The following is a 25,803-nucleotide window of genomic DNA, read 5'->3' as shown; positions in this document are numbered from 1 at the left end:
TTCTCAGATGGTTCATCACCATGCTGGATAACATTACCGGTGAGCCTCCGGCATTCAAACCGGAACTCCACTAACAAACATATAGATTTGGACCCCAGTTACCAAGCTCTCAGAAACAGCACCTAAAGTGATACCATCCACTGCAACAAACTGAGACAGATAAATAGCAAGAGGGACAGAACACCAACGCTTTACCAGAGGCTCACCGATGTTATCTAGTATGGTAAAGAAATGTTTGAGATCAAACCTACCAGCTCAGTGAGCAAATTTAAAACCTGATCCACAACCTGAGCCACAAATATTCTTCAAAAAAGGTTCATAGATCAGTTTATGAATAGCTATCCAATCTAATCTCACTTTCCATCACTATGCCACTTCAGTGCATAGCCATTTACATCTTAAAATATAAAAGGATTTTTAACCTACCATTTTTACCATAGATAGTGTCACATCCCAACCAGTTGGCAAAAGCTTTCCTCTTAAATCCTCTTCTTATTACATCTATGTCCCCAGTTACAATCTTCTCAGTCAAGAGGGGTGGAGCTGCTCTACCAACTTTAGCTGGACCCCTCCAAATTATGTATACGTCAATCAGGTCTTGCCTCAACTTCCTTGGTTTCAAGGGAAAACGAAAACCCTATCCCATCCAATTTTGTAACTGCAGTTCTTCAATATCCTTAGAAATAGGTCTTTTTTTTCTAGGGCAGTGGCCAGAACGGTGCACAGAACTCCAATTGTGGCCTAATTAATACATTACATCAAAATTGTATAATCTCCCAGCTCCTATACTCTATGCTTCAGCTAATGAAGTTAAGTACCCTGAACAAATTCTGTGACACCTTACCTGCCTACCAAGCTACCTTCAGGGATCTATGAACATTGACTCCAAGTCCTTCTGCTGTTCGATGCAATTGTCGTATTCTTCCATTTTTCTGTACATTCTCTTGTCTGTTTGCCTTCCCCAAATGCGTTACCTCTCAACCTCCAAGATGGCAATACAGCAGGATTTCTGAGTCGGATCTCCTCTACGCTGTCCCATTTTTCTTTGGCCTCTCTTCTTTTGCTTTTCTTTTCTTTTTCTTTTTACTTCCCATCCTTGGGCAGCATCAATGTCCAAAGTGGAAGCCAATGCAGACTTCCAGCCTCAGGGTCCCAACCTTGAGGTGAAGCCCAACACGGTCTGGAGTTGGAAGGACTGTTATTCTGAACTCTTATTTCTTTCTTTATTTATTTAAGTTATTGCTGGACTTTTTTTCTCAATTTTCTTTCCGCTGAGAATTTGTACTTAAGAATCCGTACTTAGATACCTTGGTCTCTATGATGGCACCGTAAGTGTGACTTGTAAACTTTTCACTGTACTCATGTGAGTACATGCAACAAGAAAGCTAATTCTAATCCTCTTTTCTCCAGACTGAACTCTATTAGCCACTGTTTCAACAATTTTACTAGTCTGGTGATAATCTCCTATAGTGTTCAGCTTTCTCTTTCCTTATTAAGCCCTCAGCTTAAATTTTTTTATTAGCTGAAAAACTTCAACACACTTACCTACATTCCCGTCCACATCATTGATAGGTGCCTGAAATAATTTCACAGAAGCCAGTATCCCGTCACCAAGTCATCCTTTATTTACTTGTGCACAGTACACTGGCTGTGCTCAGACAGCTTGGAGTCATTCGCCTATTGTGAGGAGACTCTAAATTCCCAGTTATACTTTTTTCTGACGATATTCTTACCTCCCAGTTATTTTTTTTCCCCACACTGTTCTTTTCAAAGATACCACAATGACAGAAATCCAGAAGAAAAAAAGAGTCCATTTCAGCCCCTAAGGGCGATGTTTACAGTAGGCAAACACCCACAATACACTATCGCAAACATTTTACACATCGCCTGCACCCAGGCACACAAGAATACAGTTTACAAAACACAACATAGCTGAAAACAACATTTAACAATGAAAACCACTGAGTACATAACTCGACTGTTGTGTCCCTGGGCACACTATACACCTCCTGACACCAGTCCACACCACACACTGACCAGATCGTCCTTGGCTAGCCTTCCTGCAGGACAGTCAGTCAGTCATTGGCCTTCCAGTCTGTGGGAGCCATGCGAACTGACTGACCCTCCCAGGCCTGCTTTCCTCCAGGCTGGTCCTCGACCACCCAGCTCCCAGTCACCCTGCTTTCTGACCAGACTACCTCGGGGCCGCTCTCCTATGAGCCGGTTGGCAGCCTTCCGGATTCCAGCCGCACTATGTATTGGTCTCCTGGTTATATTAGTCAGCTCAGGCTTTCCTGATTGATTGGGGTTGTTAACCTGGACCAATGACCTCGTAGTCAATGAGGTCAACCTGGTTCCAATCACTACAACCCTCCCCCTCCCAAGTCCAGGGATGTCGGCCTGGTCTTTCTTTTGTAGCCTTTCTTGTGACATTTTTAATCAAAGGTCCGGTTCCTCTGATTTGGACTCTGACACCGGCAGCATGTGCTGGACCATAGCCCGCCTCTTGTGTCTAGAGCAGCTTGGGAGAGTTTCCTCCTTTTCTTCTGGCGGCGAGGGTATCAAGGCGGTGTCTACCTCGGACTCAGGTTTGCTGAACAGTAGATGGAGGGGGAGAACCTATGGCTTCCAACAGGCTGCCTTAAAAATTGTTGATGAACAAGGCCAGACCCCCTCAAAACAGTTCAAGAAAGTGGCCCAGACCTGAACTTTGTTAGTTGTTTTCAGCAGGTGAAACACAAATATTCCAGGAGAGATACAGTTGGTCAAACCACTTAGTTTTAAGCAAAACAGAATTTATTTACAAGATTATCGAACGAAACGAACAAAAGAGAACAGAATACCAGATAATTTAACCTCTCCGAAAACACACTACTATCAAACTCGCCCGAAAACCCTTCAACTTAGGCTTTTCGGAGGCAAAAAGTGAGGACTGCAGATGCTGGAAAGCAGAGTTTAGATCAGAGTGATGCCTGAAACGTCGATTTTCCTGCTCCTTGGATGCTACCTCATCTGCTGTGCTTTTCCAGCACCACTCTGATCTAAGCTTAAACTTTGAGTCTGTGTCTTTTACGACCTCTCTTGAAAGAAAACAAGGAGAATAGAACCTTGTGAAAGGAACAGTATCATCACTGTTCTGAGGAGCCAGGTATGTTTTGCCCCTGTACCATATGCAAGGCAACAGCTTTCAGGCGATCCACGTGTTTGTTCAGGACTGCAACACCGACCTGAACTTTGTAAGTCACGTAGGATCCTGACCTTGCGTCAATCTCACCTTGTACCCATATAAGGCAATTTCCGTGGTTCCATAAGACCATAAGACATAGGAGTGGAAGTAAGGCCATTCGGCCCATGAAACCACGGAGTGGACTCAATCTCCTGAATTAAATTTTCTCTTGCTTAGAGGAGGCATGTTGCCAGTATTAGTGTTCCTGCTGCCATTTCACACTCTTCCCCCAGGTCTGGGAATGTTAGCTTTAACCTGGTGTGCAGTATTCTCCCCATCAGCAAATTGGCTGGAGCTCGCCCTGTTGTTGCATTGGGGGGGGGGGGGGGGGGGGTGTGACCCTATAATTGAACAGGAAGTGGGACAGTTTGGTATCAATTGATACCATTGGCTGCTTCAAGCCTGCCTTCAACATTCGGACCACTCTTTCTGCTAGACCATTGGACAATGGACAGTGTGGAGCTGCCTTTCAGTGCCAAGTGCCAGAGGACTTTATTTACCAGCAGAAAATTTGAATAATTCCTAATGTCCAACACTTCCTGGACTCCATGTATTGCAAATGATGCTCTCAGTTGCTCAATCATCCCTGAGTTTGCCAAATCGACTGCATGTCCAACCACTTTAACTGGGCGCCCACAATGACCAGGAACATTGAGCCCATGAAAAAGGACATTCATAGTTGACGTGCAACCGAATCCAGAGTTTTCCTGGCCATTCCCATGAATTGGAGGTGGGGATGAAAAGGCAGTAGGAACGCTAATGCTGGCCATACACCACCTCTAAGCAAGAGAGATAATTTAAATTATTCCAAACCCCACACATAGGAAGACTTCCTGGAGTATGCACCCTGAGTACTGGCCTACAAGTTTTCTTACTTCGGTCAGGCCTCTTAGGACTCCTTTGCTGCCTTGAATCCACATACCAGCAACAACCACAATGGCTTCTTGGCCCAGATCCTAAAAGAACATTTTACTCACTTGGCCAAAACTCAACTTTGTTGTGGGGCTCTGCTATGGGCTGACCCAGGGTTCTTCTGCTCAGGGCATGCCCTGTGTGAGGCTCTGCAATTACCTACATTCACATGGTGATCCCCCAGCTCAGGTGAGGGAGTCCACTTCCATTGGAATGCTCCTGTAGTCCCAAAGCTCCACTTGCCGCATTTTTCTATTGACAATGCCAACCGCAGTGCCTGTTTGAAATCAAGTCGGGCTTCAGATAGTAGGCACTTCTGCATGGTTACGTCATTAATCCAACATTCCAAATGGTCACTCAGCATCTCATTCAGCATTAATCCAAAAATCCAACTCTCGTCACCCCTGAAATAACTGCATAGAGGCCGGTATCCCATCACCAAGTCACCCCTTATTTACTTGTACACAGTACACTGGCTGAGAGTCAGAGAGTCACCTCAACGGAGGAGATTCTCATCTCCTGCTTATTTTGGTCAGCCAGGGCTTTCCTGATTTATTTTTAATCAATACAGTTTACAAATCAATCAATCAATATTAACAGCTATACACAGAGAAACAGCAATTTACAAGGGAGAGGAGTGGCAAAGTCAGGCCATAAACCCCACCGTTCAACCAGTTTTCAGGAAATGAGGACAAATCTCAAATCCCACTTGCAGTCACCACAAAACAGTAACAGTAACAAATAAATATAATACAGTCCAATTAGATAAAGAAAACAGAGCATGGAATACAGACCCCCATCTCTCAGCAAGCCACCTGTCCCTCCCACCTTCTGGCCACTCTAAGGCAGCCCGTCCCTAGTCCCTTCCAGCTGCTTTCCTGATTGATTGGGGTTGTTAACCAGGACCAATGACCTCAGTCAACGAGGTGAACCTGGTTCCAATCACTACAATATCACAAAAAGCAAGGGTGTTAGCATCAATTCCTGTGGTGACCCAGTGGAAACAGCCTTCTCGTCATGAAACACACCTATTGGTCATTACTCTTGTATTCCAGCTTTGGAGGAGAAACTGAGGGCTGCAGATTAGAGTCGAGGCTGTGGTGCTAGAAAAGCACAGCCAGTCAGGAGAATCGATGTTTTGAGCATAAACTCTTCATCAGGAAGAACTATTCCAGTTTCTGATCCAAGTTTGGACCTATATCGTCACCTTGTCTGTCGTCTTTTACTTTCATAACCAGTTCACTAATGGTGAGATCTAATTGCAAACCTTGTTAAAATGTAAATGGACTACAAATGCATTAACCTAGTTTATGTTTCTTGTTCTTCCTTGAAAATTCTATTATTTTGTTTAGACCTGATCTCTTAATAAATTCATAGGGACCATCTATCATTAATCAGTGTCTCTCTAAATTAATTTATATCCTGTCCCTCAAAGTTGTTACAATAATTCTTCACCACAGAGGAAAGGGTGACTACTCAGTAATCATTCATTTCTATTCCTTTCACTGCACTAAACAATGATACCATGTTAGCTGACCTGCAGTCCACTGGCAGAGAAGATTACAAAATGATGTTCTGAATCTCCACTATACTTCTCCTGCTTCCTTTAGAGACTAGGATACAGTTCATCCTGGGCTAAGGATTTATACATTAACATTGATATTAAGCTTCACAATACTTCCTCCCACCCCCTGTTAAAATCTACCAGCTATTTTACACTCCTCAATATTTGCAGCGCCAGTATTTGTGGGTGGCACAGTGGTTAGCACTGCTGCCTCACAGCGCCTGAGACCCGGGTTCAATTCCCGACTCAGGCAACTGACTGTGTGGAGTTTGCACATTTTCCCCGTGTCTGCGTGGGTTTTCTCCGGGTGCTCCGGTTTCCTCCCACAGTCCAAAGATGCGCGAGCCAGGTGAATTGGCCATGCTAAATTGCCCGTAGTGTTAGGTAAGGAGTAAATGTATGGGTGGGTTGCGCTTCGGCGGGTCAGTGTGGACTTGTTGGCCCGAAGGGCCTGTTTCCACACTAAGTAATCTAATCTAATCTATCATTCCTCTCCATACACACAGCTTATTCATATGGTTCTTAATAGGCTATACTCTCTAGTTGGTCTCTTGCTCTTTAGGTATCTGTATGAACAAAAATTTTCTTTGATTTTAATTACCAAAATACGTTCATGTGCTCTCTTTGCTTTCCTAATTTCCTCTTATCCTGATACTTTATATACTTCTCCCAGTTTCCTGCAGGATTAAACCTCTGGTATGTACCACAAGGTTCCCTTTTATCTTTATCCTCTCATTTAAACCTTTCAGCAAGCTCTGGATTTGTTAGTTCCACACTTTTTATTTTAAAAAGGATACCCTGAACGATTAGAGCGTGTATGTATTTCATTGAAAGCCACCTACCGACTTAACATTGAAGGTAAATCAAGGAGCTGTAAATCACACTTCAGTTCAATTAAATTCTTCCAAGTTGAGAACTTTTATTCATGGTCTATATTTGTCCTTTTCCAAAACTAGCTTAAATCCATCTTGAATATGGTAACTTCTACCAAAGTGCTCCACCTCTGACACTCCTTCCACCTGCTCAGCTTAATTTTCTCTTTTTAAATCCAGGGCCCACTCCCTTATTTTGCCTTTTGTTCCTTAACCATGGCTTTGACTTTCTTCATGAAATAGATATTCAAAATGGGACCCAGTCTAACGCAAAGATGGGTTTAAATCGGATTGAGTTGAACTGTGCTAATATACTCCTATTCATTTGTCATTCTATAGTAGTAATATTAATTTTTAAACTATATTTTCTAAGTGGAAGGATATATATCTTAAATTTTAATACTTGGACCGAAGGGTCTGTTTCCACGCTATACATCTCTATGGCTATATGACTAGGTGTACCAAGATGTTTCAATAAAGTCTCCTCTTACCAACTGAATCAAGACTGACCCTTACCTTTAACATAGAAAAAAAAAGGTCATACGATTGCATACAGATTCCTATATTTCAGAGGTTATAATCTATAAGATGCAAGAATCAATGTAAGAGCACATTTTTCATCAAGTGATGAACACAGTTGGGGATAGGGGTAAAGATTCAATTTGTAATTATTTTTTTTTTAAAAAATCACTGCATGAGGTAGACACTATTATCTGCAATGTCTTATTACAGATAATGACAAAATAGAATTCGACTGATCTTGTTAGCACCAAAAATAAAAATCACACAATCAGGTATAATTAGCTGAACACAAGAAACTGATAAGATGCAAATCCAATCAGATTCTTATAAGAAGTTGTACAAATTAGTTACCACTGTACATTTTCCAGATACCTGTCTAATGGGTTCCAATTATTTGATGTACTAATATATTTTACCAGCATTTTACTCTTGCCAAAGTTCCCTTGCTTTCATTTTCCACATCCATTTAAAAGTACTCAGATCTAAAGTCTACTTTACTTTCATCAAAGGTCAGCTTTATCATTTGTAATAGTGTCATATATCACACTTTGATGACAAGATAGGATAGTGGAATACTCCAGCCAAACAAATTTGGGTTTGATAAGCATCCAGCAAACCAACAGAGGAACGAAAAGATCTTTCTTTCTTAGAAATAATTTCAAATTTCCAGTTTTTGTGGGAAGACTGTTTATAAACACAGATGGCCTGACCTTCAAAGATGGCTTTATTAAGAAGCATTATTGAGAGGCTGTGAAAAGTACAGTGTTGATGGAGGGTCTATCAGTGAATACTACTGGGAGAAGGCAGCCATTCAGCCCCTCAAATTCCTCTCCACCATCCAATAAGCTTATGGCTGATCCGATTGCAAACTCAAATCCACATTCCTGCCTACTCATTAACCTTTCCGCCCTTACTTACCAAGAACCAATCTCCCTCTGCCTTAAAAATATTCAAAGATTCTACTTCCCCCACCTTTTTGGACAGCGCATTCCAAAGACTCAAGACATTTTTTGAAAAAAAAAACTGCCTTTTCTCAATTCTGAGAAAGATAACACATGGATTACTAAACTGTATTTGCTGCTTTCTATACTACTCCCTTTTTGAATAAAAAAGGAGGTATATTCACTGTCTTCCAAGCTAATAGGACCATAAATAACCCTAGGGCATTTTGCAAGATTAAAGTAGTTAATCAACTCTCTCATTAACTACTTCTTTTCAGACCCAAGGATGATGTTTATCCTGACCTGGACACTTGTCAGCCCATAGCTCCCACAATTGACAGAGAATCACTTTGTTGCTGTTTCATTTTCCGGAGCTGCTTCCACCCTTCTATTTCCTGATTTATCATTGCTTCTCCGATATTATTTGTGTCTTCTATAGTGAATGCAAAATATCTGTTCAATTTATTTGGCATTCCCTTATTTTCCATTGCTAATTCTCCATATCACTTCCCACATGATCAACACATGACTTTGTTAATCCTTCTCATTTTTTATATATTTATTAGAATCTCCTATTATCTTATATTTCTGAATGGCTTTCTCTAGAACTTTAAATTTTTCCCTCTTCATTATTTTTTATCACTTTATATTTTTCCCAATCTTCTGACTTGCTGCCTAGAGAAATATAGAATCCCCATAGGATGGAAACAGGCCTTTCAGCCCAAACAAGTCCATATACACCCTCCAAAGAGCAACCCATCCAGACCCAGACCCATTCCCCGACCATACTATCCTATATTTACCCCAGATTAATGCACCTAACCTACGCACCCCTACACAGTATGGGCAGATGAGCATGGCCAATTCACCTGACCTGCACATCTTTGGACAGTGGGAGGAAACCAAAAGCACCCAGAGGAAACCCACACAGACACTAGGTGAATGTGCAAACTCCACTTGAGGTTGGAATTGAACCTGGGTCCCTGGCATTGTGAGGCAGCAGAACGAACCACTGAGCTACCGTGCCCATTACTTTTATTAATTATGTGCTTTTTCCATTTGGTTTGATACTGGTTTTAAAGTTTTTCATTAAGCATGGATAGTGGGTCCTTCCTTTGGAATTTTTCTTATTGTTGGAATGCTTCCAATCTATAATACCTTCTTAAATGTCTGCCACTGCAGCTGAATGGACTCATCCTTTAACATGATTTAACAGTTCACTTCAGCTAGGTCGGCTTTACGCCTTTGTAATTCACCTTATTATATTTTTAAAAAGTCTCCAATCCAGTCCTCTCTTCCTCAAACAGAATGGAAAAAAAATTAATCACATTATAGTTGCTCCTACCAGAAGGCATCCTTACTAATCATTAATTAATCCCACTTCATTGCAAAAATGAGGTCTAATATAGACTGCTGTCGAGTCAGCTCTAGAACATTGTGTTTTAAGAAAATATCCTGAAAACATTAAAATTCCTGATTAAACTACCTTTGCTCATCTAACTTTTCCAGTCAATATGTCAATTTAAATGTCTCATGATTATTGCTGTACCCATCTGACAGGAGCTCATTATTTCTCCTTTAATACTTCACCCAACTGGATGGTTACCCTTAGGAGTTTGTACACCACTCCCAGAAGCGACTTCTTGCTTTGATCATTTCTCATTTCTACACAGTTTCCTGGACTGACATCTTCCCTCTCATTTGTACTAATACCATCATCAAGTAATAGACCCTTCCCTTCACCTCTTCCTACCTTCTTGTCATTCCTAAACGTGGAGTGTGATTTGGATAAGTTGACCGAGTCTGCAGATGCATAACAGATGTCGTATAATGTGGATCAATGTGAGGTTATCCATCTTATGGGCATAAACAGGAAGCAGTTTGTTATCGGAATGGCTATAAATGGAGGGGGAAATGTTCAACTAGACCGGAGTGTCATCATAGGCCAGTCACTGAAGATAAGAATGCAGTGCAGCAGATGATGAAGGCGGCAAAATGGTATATTGGCTTTCATAATGAGAAGATTCAAATACAGGGGCAGGGATGTCTGACCGCAATTATACATGGCCTTGAAGAGGCCACATCTGGAATATTCTGGGCATTTCCGATATCATCAGGATAAAAAATAAAAATAAGTGTTCTTGTTCATAGAGGCAGTGCACCAGCCTGATTCCTCAAAAGATGCGACTGATCTATGAAGAGAGGGATCGAATCGCTTAGGATTATATTCATTGGGGTTCACAAGAATGAATGGCATTGCATAGAAACCTTCAAAAATTCTAAAAGGATTAGACAGGGTAGATGTGGAAGATGGTTCCAGGGGTCACAGTTTAAGAAAACATAATAAACCATTTATCAGGGGAGGTCAGGGGAAAGTTCTTCACCTGGAAAGTCATGAGCCTGTGGAATTTGTTACCACAGGAAGCAGTCAAGGCCAAACGCTGTAGGATTTCAAGAAGGTGTTGGACATTGCATTTGGGCCGAAAAGGGATCAAAGGATAGGAGACAAGCAAGAACAGACTACTGACTTGGATAATCATCCACTAATCACAATGACTAGCGGAGAAAGTCTGAAGGGACAAATGGCCTGCTTCTGATCCTTGTTTCTAGATTTCTATATCCTGTACCTTTTCTAAACTCAGGTCCTAATCCATATCACTCTGCAGCTATATCTCTGTAATGGCTATGAGCTCTTACTTATTCATTTACGTTGCACTGTTAGTCCATCTGAATGTAGGTACAAAAGACTTTATTTATAACCTTTTACTCAGTTGGTAAATTCTAGTCTTAACTGTTGGTTTACTGCTTGTCCTTTGTTGTATGGTCCGTTTATCTTTTCCAGAGTTAGTACCTTGCTCTTTGGCCTGGACTCTAATCTTTGGCTGACCACATCTTAGCGAAACTTGATCCCTTGCCCCTGTTCTTCATATGAAAATCCTCTCTGCTTCTCTAGTCATGCATTTAGCAAAAATATCAGACCCCAATACAAGTGAAGACCGTCCCTGCTGTACAAATCACCTGAAATATTTTTCCAAGACTGAATCCAGTGCTTCGGGAACCAGAACTCACTTCTTCCACATCAGCCTTTGAGCCACACATTCATCTCTCTACTGTGGTCTTCCCCAAGCCAACTTGCACATGGCTTAGGTAAAAATACAGAAATTATGACCTTTGAAAGTTTTGCTTCTTAATTTGTAAATACAAGCTGTAAATACTGACTATGCAATACCCCTGGCATTGCCCAGGCTATGTAATCGGTATCTTCAAACACCATGAAATGGAATGGCTTGAGATATTAACAGTTAATGATAACATCCTGGATTTTTCTGATAATGAGCAATTAAATCAGACTACATGGGAAAGGAAAAGGGTGATAATTACAATTGAAGCAGGCCCAAGAATCTGTGAAACACCCAAGGCCTTGACTTTGCTAAGTCAAAAGAACATGCTGTTATCAAGGCTTGAGCAGCACCACCAGTCCAAACCATTGTATACAAGTTGCTTGTGTTCCCATTTATTTTCAAATTTAAATTTTATTGCTGAATTCATAGCCCTAAGTGGATGTTTTATTTCTTGATTTGAGCTTTCAGAATTTTGAGTATGACCTTGACCGGTTTTGGCCCAAGTCTAAGATGTTTTCTCCAGCAAGGAGGGATTTTGCTCTTGACTTTTAATTGAATTTTCCCCATTTGTCAGACGTCTCCATAAGGCTCTGCCATGGATCTAAACTAGCTTCAGACACAACCCATTAAAACAATGATTGGCAGACTACCTGTATGCCAGTTCTCCAATACATCAGACTCAAGATTCTTCCCAGTTCCCTTTCCCTTCCTAAAGCCTGGACATTAAGGCATGATTAACATGCACAGGCCTAATATGGTCTTAAACTTCTCCAAAGTTGCAGTGAATGAGCAACTTTTTCAAAGTCACAATAAGCTCTCCATTATCCACACCGAGTAACTGATCTCTTATTCCAAATCCACAGCATGCTGAATTCTCCAACAAGAGATGTACGCAAATTGTTTAGGAGTCAATTACCATGAAAGAGACACATTCAAAAATGTCTCTCTTCGCCTGGCATATACTGACTTTCAGGAGAAACCACCAGTCATCCCTCTCTCATGAGAGATCAATCTATGGTGCCAAAGTTGTTTGGCACTTTGAACAATGTGTCCAAACTTCTTAAGGAGGGAGGAATATATTAACACCCTCCTGCAGTCAGTCAGTCATTCATACATTTGTATATATCAGAATAAACCATTTTTTGTTCAATGACTTTCCTGTTCTGCACACTGGTTTACTCTGCCCAGCAAAGATATTACATAAATATTATCAAATTCTTATATGCCCTGCATAATACAGATGGCAGAGAATACTAACGATACAAAAGGAACTGCATTGTTTGCACCCCTCCAAATCTTTCTCAATTTGTTGCTGCATTTGCCTGTTCATTACATTTCAAAAAAATGTAATTCACTGAACCTGACTTAAGCTTTTTTTAAAAGCTGCTCATTTGGAACTAAGAATGCTTCTGAAAGTTCAGGTTATCATGGATAATATCTACTAATTTATTTCTGTGCTCAAGGAATTATTGTGCCTTCTCAAAGCAAGGCCACAATTTTTAAAAACTATGCTGGACACCTTTAGTGGTCATGTACTTTTTAAAAGAATAGCACTGATAGGATTCTGAAAAATAGTGTGGTACTTGTCTGACAATAAGTGATCATTTGTTGTTTTTTTAATATTGTTTGATTCAATTTCAGTCACAACATTCCACATTTCTATCTTTGCATTCATACCACATTCCTCAATTCTGACAGCTTTAATATATTTTAGTTCTCTTCTAATAACTGCAAGTAGATTTTAATAATTTAAATTGCATGTATGGGTTTATAGTTAAGCTACAGGAAATATTCATACCAAGATACTCATGAACCGCTTTCTTCCCCATTTTGGTACTGAATGATGTGCAGAGTAAGGTTACACTTGTCTTAAAAGCAAGTGATGAAAATGGCAGAATTCATCTGTGCAGACCATTGCACAAAGTTCAAATTTAATTCACCGACCACCATCCCCACTGGTAAGTAGCAATATGACAAAGATAAATCAACAAATTGCTGGTTAACTCTACCTCCAAAACTGCATAAATATCTAATTGCATCTGGTAGGCATGGGATTGCAGGGTAAGTACAGATAAACATGACCAAGTACTCCAGGAAGACAACACCAGGAATATTGCTAGATCTAGATTCTAGTCTTTCATTCATTGACCCAGAAAAGATCTAGGAGACAGTTGGTAGACCTTCTGTCCAGCAGATTTAAAAGTGCAGTACACTCATGAACTCGGTGAGTTTTTAATATGCTTTTGGAGGCAACAGGCTTCAGTTCAACCGCTCCCCTCATCTACGGTTTGGTGACCTTCAGGTTCAACCACCACCAGTCACTTGCTTTTTAGTTCATGTATCCCCTGAATTAGATTAAGGGCATCAACAAAAGACAAAACACTACATTACCATGGACACCAATTGATTATCCTGCCCACATTTTGCTCCTACACAGGTTTACAATGTCTTGTATCGGATTTCTAATGTCTCACTAATGCATATAGTGAAGCATATAGATTTACTTTCAGGCCAAGCTAGAAAGTTTAGCAAAGCTGATTTCTTCAAAGACAAAACTAAAATAGCCTTGAAGAGGAACCTATGTTGTGCAATTATCCTGAAAATACAGCAAGACCTGGACGAGTTAAAATTTAACTCATAGGTATGCTAATCCTGCAACACCCGCACTGCAGAAATGCTCATTTCCATCAGAAAAACTGTCAAACTGCATTGACACATGCTATTTAGCTATCCTTTCAACACGACCAAAATCGGGAAGGAGAATATTTTTGTCCTTCCTCTCTTGAAGTGATCTTCCCTCAGTTGACACTTCATTCCCTCCTGCTGTCAGTCACATTGACTTATCTGCCCCTCCACTGCCCACGAAACTCTTCTCCCCCAATTCACGCTGCCATCTTTCTGCTTTCTTTCATTGTAACAGGCTTTCTGCCTCCAATTCAGCCATCTTCCAAGTTTAATGCTATTTCCTGATTTGCTTTGTCCCTAAACTCAATCTCACTTCAGGAAATAAACAGTGTCCAGGAGAAAATACCTGGCTTCACAAGATGGGTGCAGCATTTCTGTCCACAAAGCTGTAACACCTAGTTTCCTACAGCAATAGCAGGCAGGAAGCATTGATCCCATGGGGTGCTCATTAGAATGTAGAATACAGTGATTGGTACATAAGGGATGACATAAACAATCCATTTAATAGGAAATCTTTTGAGAACAACCCACTTCACAGGCAATCCCTCAGGATGGAGGATGATTTGCTTCCATTCCAGTCCAATAAACTCTCAGGTGTCTGAGAAGTTCAATGCGTGATCTGCAACTCTGTCAGGCATAGGGTATGCAGCACTTGAAGGGTCAGCTAGATCAGTAGCTCAGTTTTATACACTCTTTCCTAAACTTTGACCTCCTTTGCATGTTTCTGATTAAGTCTCTCGATCCATTCAGTGCCAGTCTGAGTAACCTTTCTCCATTTTGGTCGGTCACTCGTCAGGGTCTTCCAAGAGTCGACAAAGATGCTGGACTTCTGCAAAAATGCTTCTTGTGCCAGCTCTCTTCTCTGTTTTGGATGGTAAAGTTTGGTAATACTGCACCGCGCCCTAGCAAAATTACCCATAGGCATGGAATAATCTACTGGACAGAGGAACAACTGCTCAACCATTGCTGTTTTCAGTTTAAAACAAAAAAAAAACTCATTCCAAACTCCGCCATCGACCTGCGACATGAAGACAACGCTTGCATGTGCTCAACCAGAAACTCAGATCGTGGCCAACTCACTGTTGATTCCCTCTTTGTCGCATATGAGAGATAAAGCATTTCATTAAATGCCTGGAAATTCAAGGGGAAATAACTACACATAGGCTGGTATCCCATCACCAGATCACTTTATTTACATGTGTACAGTGCATGGGCTCTGTCCAGCCAGCTCAGAGCTGATCCTTAGAATCAGGGACTCTCTGAAGCTCCTATTGGATTATTTTTTTCTCCTTCACTGGCTGATGTCATTTTCAAGTTCAAGAGTTCCTCAGGTTGGTTTTCTTTTTCTTTCTATTACCCCCACACTACCGCCTAACTGCGGTAGTGCTTATTTTTTTCCCCAGCACCCACATTGTGTGTGCGCAGATATGAGACACCGTGAAAGACACGAGGTGCACGAATCTTTGAGTTTCCACCACCAGGAAGAAAGGAAACCAGAGTGGCCAGTGACAAGCAGTGCCCTTTCACAGCAAAAGGGCAAGACTGCATGATCAAACAATGAAGGGCAGGGCAGGAGTTAAATCAAAATAGAGTTGGGGAGGAAAATAATGCACTCCACTCCCTGCGGTGCCCACCTCTCCCTGAACTAGTCCAGGGTGTTGGCGGACACCGCATGCTCCTTCTCCGAGGACACCCAGGCTCTAATGTAAATCTCCTGTTTATAGCTGTCTGTCAGCCAAGGCTCCATGTTTGGCATTGTTAATCTCAGCCAATCAAAAATCTCAGTTCACGAGATCCATCTGGCCCTGTTCCAATCACTACAAAGGCCTTCTTCCAACTAGCTCCCACAGCACAATGCCACTTCTTGCCTGGATTATGTCAGTGCTGGATTATGGAAAAAAAATCCTAACTAGACCATTATTAATGGTTTGTATCCTCCCCACGTGGATTGAAAGGTTTTACCCGTTATTGGATTTAGAAAATTAAAACCGATCAGTTCAATTCAAATGCCTGATCGTCCACATAAATATAATGAAGCACAGTACAAAGCAATCTAACTGTGACACTAAACGAATAACATTTAACTTTTCAAGATGATTATATAGTACCTACCAACTTGCAATCCTTAGGCTACAAATACACAGATCCCTGGCCAAGCTATCACTATTTACAGAGGAACTTGGATTATCTGGCATTCAAATATCAAATTATCCAGCAAGATCCCGAAGTTCAGCTAAACTAGGTTATCGGCATTCGATTATCTGGAATTCAGTTAACCAAACGAAATACGACCCACCTGTGTCCTTCGGATAATTAAAGGTACCTCTGTAGTATTAACATCGTTTTTCACAATTCAGTAACAACAATTTGCAATTATTTAGTTCCTCTAACTCAGTAGAATATCCCAATGAGTTAAGAATGTCAATAATCAAGGTTTAACATCAAGCACGGGGTTTAACACAGAAGCAGTCAGGACAGATGATTAAAAACTTGGTAAAAGCAGTAGGTTTCAAAGGTGTATCTTTTAAGATGCTCCTTTGAAACCTACTGAGAGATCTGGTGAAGTGGAGTGAAGGTTTTGGGAAATAATTCTAAAATCTTAGGACGGAGACCCTTAGCAGGCAAATTTTAAAATCAATGTCCCACAAGCTAGTAATTCAGAAAACTTGAAGACTTCAGCTGAAGTATTATAGAAATAGGGAGGGGCAAAATCCTGAATGAATTTGAAAACAAGGATGAAACATTTTAAATTGGAGGGGTTGCCTGACCATAGGCCAAGTGAGGTCAGCAAGCAGTAGGATCTTTGATGAATGGGACATGGTATGAGTAAGGGTACATTCAGCAGAGATTTTGATCACAACTTCACACATAACAGGATGGGAAGTCAGCACAGAGCACTTTGGAATAGCCAAGTCTCTAAGTAGCAATGGGTATCAAAGAGGCTTTCAGGAGCAGATAAACTGAGGGAAGGTCAGAACTGAGTGCTATTAGGGAAGTGAACATAAATGGTCTTAAATGATGGAGAGGTGTCCAGAACTTAATTAGTCATTAAATGTTTTAAAAGGCTCAGATTATTGTTAATTTGAGACTCTTTCCAATAGGAAACAAATAGAGTTATAGACCTCTACAGCATGGACACAGAACCTTTGGTCTAACTCGCCTATGCTGACCAGATATCCTAATCTACTCTAGTCCAACTTGTCAGCACTTGGGCCAAATCTCTCTCAACTCTTCCTATTCGTATACCCATCCAGATGCCTTTTAAAATGTTGTAATTGTACCAGCCTCCACCATTTCCTCTGGCGGCTCATTCCATACAAGCGCCATCCCTCTGCATGAAAAAGTTGCCCCTTAGACCCTTTTTAAAATCTTTCCCCTCTCAATTTAAGCCTATATTGTCTAGTTTTGGACTCCCCCATCCTGGGGAAAAGACCTTGTCTATTTATCCTATTCATGTCCCTCATGATTTTTTACTCTTCTATAAAAAGGTCATCCCTTAGCCTCCAACGCTGCAGGGAAAATAACCCCAGTGTATTCAGCTTCTCCCTATAACTCCAATCTCTTTGCAAATCTTTTCTGAACCCTTTCAAGTTTTATAATATCCTTCGAATAGTAGGTGGATCAGAACTGAACAGTTTTCTAAAAGTGGCCTAACCAATGCCCTGTGCAGCCCAACTCCTCTACTCAACACACTGACCAAGAAAGGAAAGCATACCAAATGCCTTCACTATCCTATCTACCTGCGATTCCACTATCAAGGAACCATGAATTTGCAGTCCAAGGTCTCTTTGGTCAGCAACACTCCCTAGGACCTTACCATTAAGTGTAAATAGTCCTGACCGGATTGGTCTTTCCAAAACACACACACCTCACATTTATCTAAAGTAAACTCCATCTGCCAATCCTTAGCCCATTTGCTCATCTGATCAAAGTCCTGTTGTACTCGGAGGTAACTCTTTGCTGTCCATTACACCTTCAATTTTGGGGTCATCTGCAAACTTACTAACTATACTTCTTATGCTCACATCCAAATCATTTATATAAATGAGGAAAAGAAGTGGACCCAGCACCGATCCTTGTGGCACTCCACAGGTCACAGGCCTCCAGTCTGCAAAACAACCCTGCTCCACTACCCTCTGTCTTCTACTTTTCAGCCAGTTCTATCTTCAAATGGCTAGTTCTCCCTGTATTCCATGAGATCTAACCTTGTTAACCAGTCAACCTTATTGAATGTCTTACTGATATCCATATAGATCATGTCCTCTGCTCCACCATCAGTCCTCTTCATTACATCTTTAAAATCTCAAAGAAGTTTGAGAGGCAGGATTTCCCATGCACAAATCCATGTCAACAAACCCTAATCAGTTCTTGCCTTTCCAAATACATGTAAATCCAGTTCCTTAGGATCCCCTCCAACGACTTACCCACCACTGACGTCAGGCTAACTGATCTATAGCTTTCTGGCTTTTCCTAACCACCTTTCTTAAAAATAGTGCCACTATGTTTGCCAACCTCCAGTCTTCCAGCACCTCATCTGTGACTATTGAGGATACAAATATCTCAGCAAGGGGCCCAGCAATCACTTCCCTAGCTTCCCAGAGTTCTAGGGTACCCCTGATCAGATCTTAGAGATTTATCTACCTTTACACATTTTAAGACATTCAGCACCAGCTCCTCTGCAACATGGACATTTTACAAGATGTTGCTAGTTATTTCCACACATTCTCCATCTTCTATATCCTTCTGCACAGTGAACACTTACGTATAATACTCATTTAGTATCTCCTATGGTTCCACACAAAGGCAGGCTTGATCATTAAAGTTGCTGAAAGTAATTAGAAACCGGACATCCTGTCCCCAAAGTTGGCATCACTAATTGGTAGGATTGGAGGCAGGATGAGTTGAGTTTCACAGATCTTCAAGTTGTGGAGTTTGCAAGTTAGTTAAATCATGAACTAGCTCCATACAAAATCTTTTTGCGGTGTCCTTGGTGATTGATAAAAGCAAGCATAAAAAAGTGTACATAAACAATGAGCTAATTGCAAGTGTCCGATCTTTCAAAATCAACTCTCAAAATTGGCAGAAGTACCTGTCAAAACGTGTCTGAAGGATGTGGATAAAAGGACCGGTTAGAAGTGTCAAGATAGTTAGATGTGCGGCTGTTTAAATTTTGTCAACAATACCTAGAGGTATTAAAACTAAAAAAAAAGTTTGAAGATTTATGACTGGATTAGTGCTGCATGATTAGTGTCACAATCATCCATTACCATAGTGGGGTGCCTTCCATTTTATAATTTGTTTGACAGCTACAAGTGGTTTTGAACTCTAATATAGGACTGTAAATTCCAATACTTGTTACTTTTGACTGAAATAATTTGTGCCACAATAATTCAAAGTATGAACTATTTATTTAGAATTCCATCTGCTGATCCAATACCTTTCATACACAAAAAAACAAAAGCACTTACTTAAAATGGCAGACATAACCTGACCTTTGCATGTTGGCCAGGTTTCATGAAAAACAAATGTGGATTACACAACAGAGTCGGAGTTGAAACCAACATTTTATCTAAAGGCAATTCAGCCAGTCACCACACTACATCTCCTCTCCTTCCCTCTACCCTCCCCTGTGAAGCATTAGACGTTCTTCATCCTCTGCCTAATTTGCACCATGAGAACTTTCACATATACCCTATAATTAACAATCTTGAACATAATGAACTCAGCAGTTTGTTTGCAATCTTAAGAAGTTCTCTTTGTATCATTTTAGAAAAAAAAAGGAAGCCTATTCAATTAAGATGCAAAATTTATTAACACTGTTTTGGAATGTACCGTGTAAAATACATGACACACACACACCCTCTGCAGAGATTAGGTCTAGAGAAAAAAAAACTGTGGCCAAATAGTGGTTGGTTCTTGAAGTGAAAGATAGATATTGAAGGTTCCAGACAACTTTCAGTCTGGCATTCCTGTCCATGTAGACTGGTGTCACTGACCCATAGATGCTAGTCACCAGACACATGAGATTACATCTAATATTTCTACAGATGCCAGTCATTCAGGAGATGTTGAGAGGGAGCTTTCTGGAGGATTCTCAGAAGTAGCAGATGTTTCAGCTTCTAGCTCTCTCACTGGATTCAGAGCAGTCTTTCCAAAGTATGTGGAAGAGGATGGTTTGGGTGACTTCTTACAGCAGACTACACACCAAATCGAACTCTTAAAATCTCAAAAATAAAGAAACAATTCCATACAATCATAACTCCGATATATGATTTCCAGTAAACAATTCGGAGCAGTCAGCTTGTCATGTGACTTCCAACGTCCTTAGCGGTACGTCCATGCTCTTTTAGTGACCTTTTAACAAAAATAAATGCATACCTTCCTCAGTCCTTTCGCAGAACCTTCAAATATCAAAAAAAACATTAGCACCAGAAGGTCTTTCATAAGACATGGGGATTTCTGACCTACAACAGGACACAAGTTGAAAAATAAGCCATCGGACAAGCAAAACAGTAGACAAGCAGGAGACTGGAAGAATACAGCAAGCCAGGCAGCATCAGGAGTTGGTGAAGTCAAAGTTTTGGGTATAACCATTCAGGAAACATTGATCTCTCCACCTCCTGATGATGCCCGGCTTGCTTTGTTCTTCCAGCCTCCTGCTCGACGACTTTGGATTCCAGCAACTGCAGTTTTTTTTGCATCTGACAAACAGAAGCAAAGGATAGCTACAAGCTGAGCAGCTGAAGGATATTGTTTGAAAGGGAAACAAGAGCTCTTAGAAGCACTGTGCAAGCTGGCTCAGAAACTTAAAGACCTGGAAAGCTATGTCAATAGCTCAGACGTTGAAGAGATGGGTGCTTCCCAGGAATAGCTAAACCATAAACCAGGGCATCATTGGTTGGCTAGTTAACAAGGAACTCTGGAGAGCTATGCCATCAGGACAGACATGACCAAAGGGAAAAGGAGGATGGTGAAATGAAGTGTGCCATTCTGACAATTAACGTACCTGTGAAACTCAGGAGGTGAAGGATGTCAAACAGAACTCCTGACTTAACTGAAAAATGTGTTGCTGGAAAAGCGCAGCAGGTCAAGCAGCATCCAAGGTGCAGGAAAGTTGACGTTTCAGGCATGAGCCCTTCTTCAGGAATGAAGGGCTCATGCCCGAAACGTCGACTCTCCTGCACCTTGGATGCTGCCTGACCTGCTGCGCTTTTCCAGCAACACATTTTCAGCTCTGATCTCCAGCATCTGCAGTCCTCACTTTCTCCTAGAACTCCTGACTTACCCCCCCATGAAACAGCATTTTGTGGAGCACTGTGGTAGAATACATGCTGTAGGAGAATGTTTTGTGCAACACAGGCATAGTTGTTGAATCAACTATTTAGAGTGAAATTTATGCTTTTAGCTGAAGTGTCATTTGCCTGTTCATTCATGTTTAATTCTCATTGGGTCCAAGACACATTAAAGTAAAAACTACAAAAAGTGGAATCTTGTTGGTAATTTCTCAATTTTGAGAGTGTTCAATAAGATTATTTTGGTTTATAGATCCTGCTGGGATCCAGCAGAAAGTGAGGAGGGGAACTGGAATATGGGTCGAGAAAGCAAGTGGACAGACTACCTTACATTGCTGATAAAGTGTCAATCTCCGATTCCTTAACTCACTGACAATAAGCAAGGCTGGTGTTCTCTATTAAGACATTGCTACTGATTTCTGAAAACTAAAGTGATCATTTGATCACAATAAAGCTCGCCATTTTCTACCCCTTATGCACTGCTCTTTAAGAAAGATGCAATTAGTATTATTATCCCTTTGTTTTTTTAAGTGAAAGGGATGCATTTCATCTGGTACAATCATCCCATAGACATCTCATTTGCAAACATGTAAAAATGTCCAAGTCAATACAATTAAAAATAGAGTTTATCCTCTACCTATTGCGAATAGTTGGCGGATACAAAAATCAACATTTCCTGGTCATAGTACTTGCACACAATCAATATATAATTGGATCTAAACAGTTTTACTCTCTCCCAGCTGATCAATCTTCATTTCCGCTTATTCAATTGTTATGTCTAATGTTCTGAGTGTGGTTTTCAGATCTCCATTTCAGCTATCATTAACTTCTCCCCCTCCCTGTAGCTGTACGAGAATTACTAAAGAATAGAATACCCTTTATTGTCACATGCACATGAATGAGTGCAGTCAAAAGTTTGTAATGTCACTGCCTTGGTTCCATTTTAGGTACTGGGTACCTAGGTACAGATACTCTTTTCAATTCTGTGACAAACACTTAAAGTAAAATAAAAATGTTTAGCATAGGAGTACAAGGTTTTAAAGAGTACTTGACTTACTGAAAGTTCAGAATAAGTAGTATCTTTAAAAAGTACTCAAATTATCATCCTTTTCACGAAGACTGTGCTCAGCAAGTTACAGAACATGAGGCCTCACTGGCTCCAGGCACTTGTCTCCGGGACCCTTCTCCTGGACACAGCTCCCAGGCTGAACCAAGCTTGAACTGCATCCCACTCCGGGCTCCGGCCTGCCACTTCTCTCCTGTGCTGGACTGGATTTAGACTAGTCTCCATTCTCCATTCCTTCCAAGTTCATTGAAGCAGTTAAAAGTTGAGGGGGGTGTGGTGTGGCTCACATGTCTGTACAGGGCGCTTCATTCAAATTTCTTATACTGTGGCTTCTCGGTCTGAACCGACACTACCATGAGCTGATGTTGCTGCCATTTTATGCCAACACTAAAGATTTCACTTCATGTGAAGGCTGGCATTAAATATTAATGAGAAATCCTCATGAAAAGGCATGGAGAATGACAACATCAAAACTGAAAAGTGTAAGGTAAAACACCAAGAAATCCAGAAGCAGTGACAGGAAATGTCTTTAAAATTCTTTAACATTCTGAAAATTGTAACTGTATCGGAAAACTGATGATGCTCCATGACCTTGTAACCACGCAGGACAATGTGCTGGTGTAAGAGACAGCAATACATTACAGCAAAAAAAATTCCAAGCTTCAATTTTGTGTTTGCTGAAATGATATCATCTTTAGAATTCAGGATTGAAAGATAAGCACTCATCTTTATACAATTTAAAGTTATTATGCCCAAATGCTATTCCAATTTATACATGTTCTTACAAAGCAGTTCTGTTTCAGCAATTTTCTCAAATTTCAAGCAAATTAAATCTTCCCGAAACAGAGGTGTCTTTCAATTGTGCAGTCACCCAGCTGTTACACTTGGCTTTGTAAAATGCATCTGGCTGCACAAAGTTCACTTCAGATGCTATTTAACTTATCAGAATGGATTAGACATGTCACCAGATGATCCAATGCCACTCTCACTGGTGTCATGAGGAACATGCCTCTGCATCTGCACTACAAACAAAGCAAATATGTTGCTCGCGCTCCACTAGTTCAGTTCCAAGTATTGCAGAGGTACAAAATGGAAGAGACTGAAATTATAAAACAAACACACAAAAAACAATCCAAGTGACAAGAGTCACACTATCCTCAGGCCCCCAGGTAACTGCAAATAAACACACGAAGCATATTTTACAGGTATGGGATTTTCAATAAGCAGACGCTTTCCAGAATGTGAATCCTGTGAAGACAAGATTAATTTCACCTGAACACATCCTACAGCTTTGGTTACCCAATTAAGCACTCACTAAATTCTTTTTGGAAACCATAAGAACAAGAACAGATTACATTTCTTGAAATGAAGTGAACCATTGGTGGAAAAGATAGAGAGTTAAAGATCATTACAGTATATTAGTAAAATCCTATGATGTTTATATACACAGAAATAGCTGCTGTCATTTGTAGACATTGATCCTGCAGCTTACCTTAATGGTGACATTTCCTTTTGTTAGTTTTCTCATATTGAAACCCACAGTTGGAATCATATCTTCAGTGAACTGACCAGACTACACAAAAAAAAAGAAATATCAGTCTCAATATTCATATTTATATTAAGGCAAGACCACTAGTACATATCTAGTCAAACATTTTAGAAAAAGGATGGATATTTGTGCTGTCTTCAGCTCGATTCTTCAAAGAAAATCAAAGGCTCTTTTTGTGCATAACCACAGTATTAATGTTAGGAAAGAGAATATCTCCCCTCTCAGGCATTCTAATGCCAGCATCAAGCTTAAACCGGTCAGATGATCTGAAAAAGACACGAGTGGTTATTTTACACACAAACATTCGTTTGAGATAGGCAACAGACGCAAAAGAGGTAAAAACAATGACTGCAGATGCTGGAAACCAGATTCTGGATTAGTGGTGCTGGAAGAGCACAGCAGTTCAGGCAGCATCCGAGGAGCAGTAAAATCGACGTTTCGGGCAAAAGCCCTTCATCAGGAATAAAGGCAGAGAGCCTGAAGCATGGAGGGATAAACTTGGGGGGGGTTGGGGGTGGGGAAGAGAGTAGCATAGAGTACAATGGGGGAGAAGATGAAGATGATAGGTCAGGGAGGAGTGGATAGGTGGAAAAGGAGATAGGCAGGTCGGATAAGTCATGGGGACAGTGCTGAACTGGAAGTTTGAAACTAGGATGAGGTGCGGGAAAAAAGGGAAATGAGGAAGCTGTTGAAGTCCACATTGATACCCTGGGGTTGAAGTGTTCCGAGGTGGAAGATGAGGTGTTCTTCCTCCAGGCGTCTGGTGGTGAGGGAGTGGCGGTGAAGGAGGCCCAGGACCTCCATGTCCTCGGCAGAGTGGGAGGGGGAGTTGAAATGTTGGGCCACGGGGCAGTGTGGTTGATTGGTGCGGGTGTCTTGGAGATGTTCCCTAAACCGCTCTGCTAGGAGGCGTCCAGTCTCCCCAATGTAGAGGAGACCGCATCGGGAGCAACGAATACAATAAAGACGCAAAAAAAAAAGAGTCAGCTGAAAGAACTTTGTTCAAGGGATTATTCAAGTTAGGGGAAGCGATGGCCTAGTGGGATGATCGGTGGACTGCTAATTCAGAGATCCAGATAACGTTCTGAGGACCTATGTCCAAATCCCACCACAGGAGATTGTAGAATTTGAATTAAACAAAAATATAATTCTGGAATTAGGGATCTAATGATGACTATGAATCCATTGCTGATTGTCAGAAAAACCCACCTGGTTCACTAATGTCCTTTAGGGAAGGAAACTGCCATCCTCATCTTTTGTGGCCGACATGCGACTCTAGACCCACAGTACTGGGGCTGACTCTTAACTGCCCTCTGGGCAATTAGGGATGGGCAGTAAACGCTGGCCTAGCCAGCAATGCCCACAACCCATGAATGAATAAAATTAAGATGGTAGAATTGGACTTAAATAAAAATCTGCGATTAAAGAGTCTGATAATGACCACAAAACCATTGTTGATTGTTGGAAAAAACCCATCTGTCCTTCAGGGAAGGAAATTGTGATCCTTGTCACATGACTCCAGAATCACAGCAATTTTGTTGACTCTTGGGCAATTAGGAATGGTCAATAAGTGTTGGGCTAGCGAGCGATACCCTCATCCACGAAAGAGCAACCGCTTCGAAATGAGTAAGGAGCGAAACTGAAATCAGGGCTGAGAAGAAAATTAGATCAACATTTTGTGGGAAAAGAAAAATATTAAACACTGATAAAGCAGGGCTGGATTAAGTTGAACCATTCTAATGTGGTGCAAGCAGCCATACAGCAGTGATAAGCCAAATGGACTCCCAAGTAATGTTGCCATTTGAAGGATTCCAAAGAAACTAGCACTAGCTTTCCTGTACAAGGTATCTTCAGCTGCAAAGAATTTGTGGTAATTATTTCCAATGAAAATAAGGCCACAATTTATTACCAAGACAAATTTGTGTTTCACCAGCCCAAAAACAATAGGCAGACACACACCTCTTCCTATGGACCTCAGTACAAAGGCTAGCAGATGTAAGTTTAGGGTAAATAACAGGGTGGGGCATGGGTGCGGGTGGATTCATGCAAGGC

At 41.0% G+C, this 25,803-nt stretch overlaps 1 protein-coding gene across 1 annotated transcript in view; it reads right to left on the bottom strand.

Annotated features, from left to right (window-relative positions):
- The window catches only part of LOC132824766 (ADP-ribosylation factor-like protein 8B-A), a 90,741-nt gene that overhangs the window by 51,339 nt on the left and 13,599 nt on the right, over positions 1-25,803 (bottom strand). The window contains exon 2 of the mRNA XM_060839481.1: positions 23,695-23,775. Coding sequence (XP_060695464.1) covers positions 23,695-23,775 — 81 coding nt within the window. The remainder of the gene's footprint in view (positions 1-23,694; positions 23,776-25,803) is intronic.

Source organism: Hemiscyllium ocellatum, chromosome 19, assembly GCF_020745735.1.
Source record: "Hemiscyllium ocellatum isolate sHemOce1 chromosome 19, sHemOce1.pat.X.cur, whole genome shotgun sequence".
Taxonomy (NCBI): Eukaryota; Metazoa; Chordata; class Chondrichthyes; order Orectolobiformes; family Hemiscylliidae; genus Hemiscyllium; species Hemiscyllium ocellatum.
Note: the sequence above shows the minus strand (reverse complement) of the source record. Positions and strands in the feature narration are given on the sequence as shown.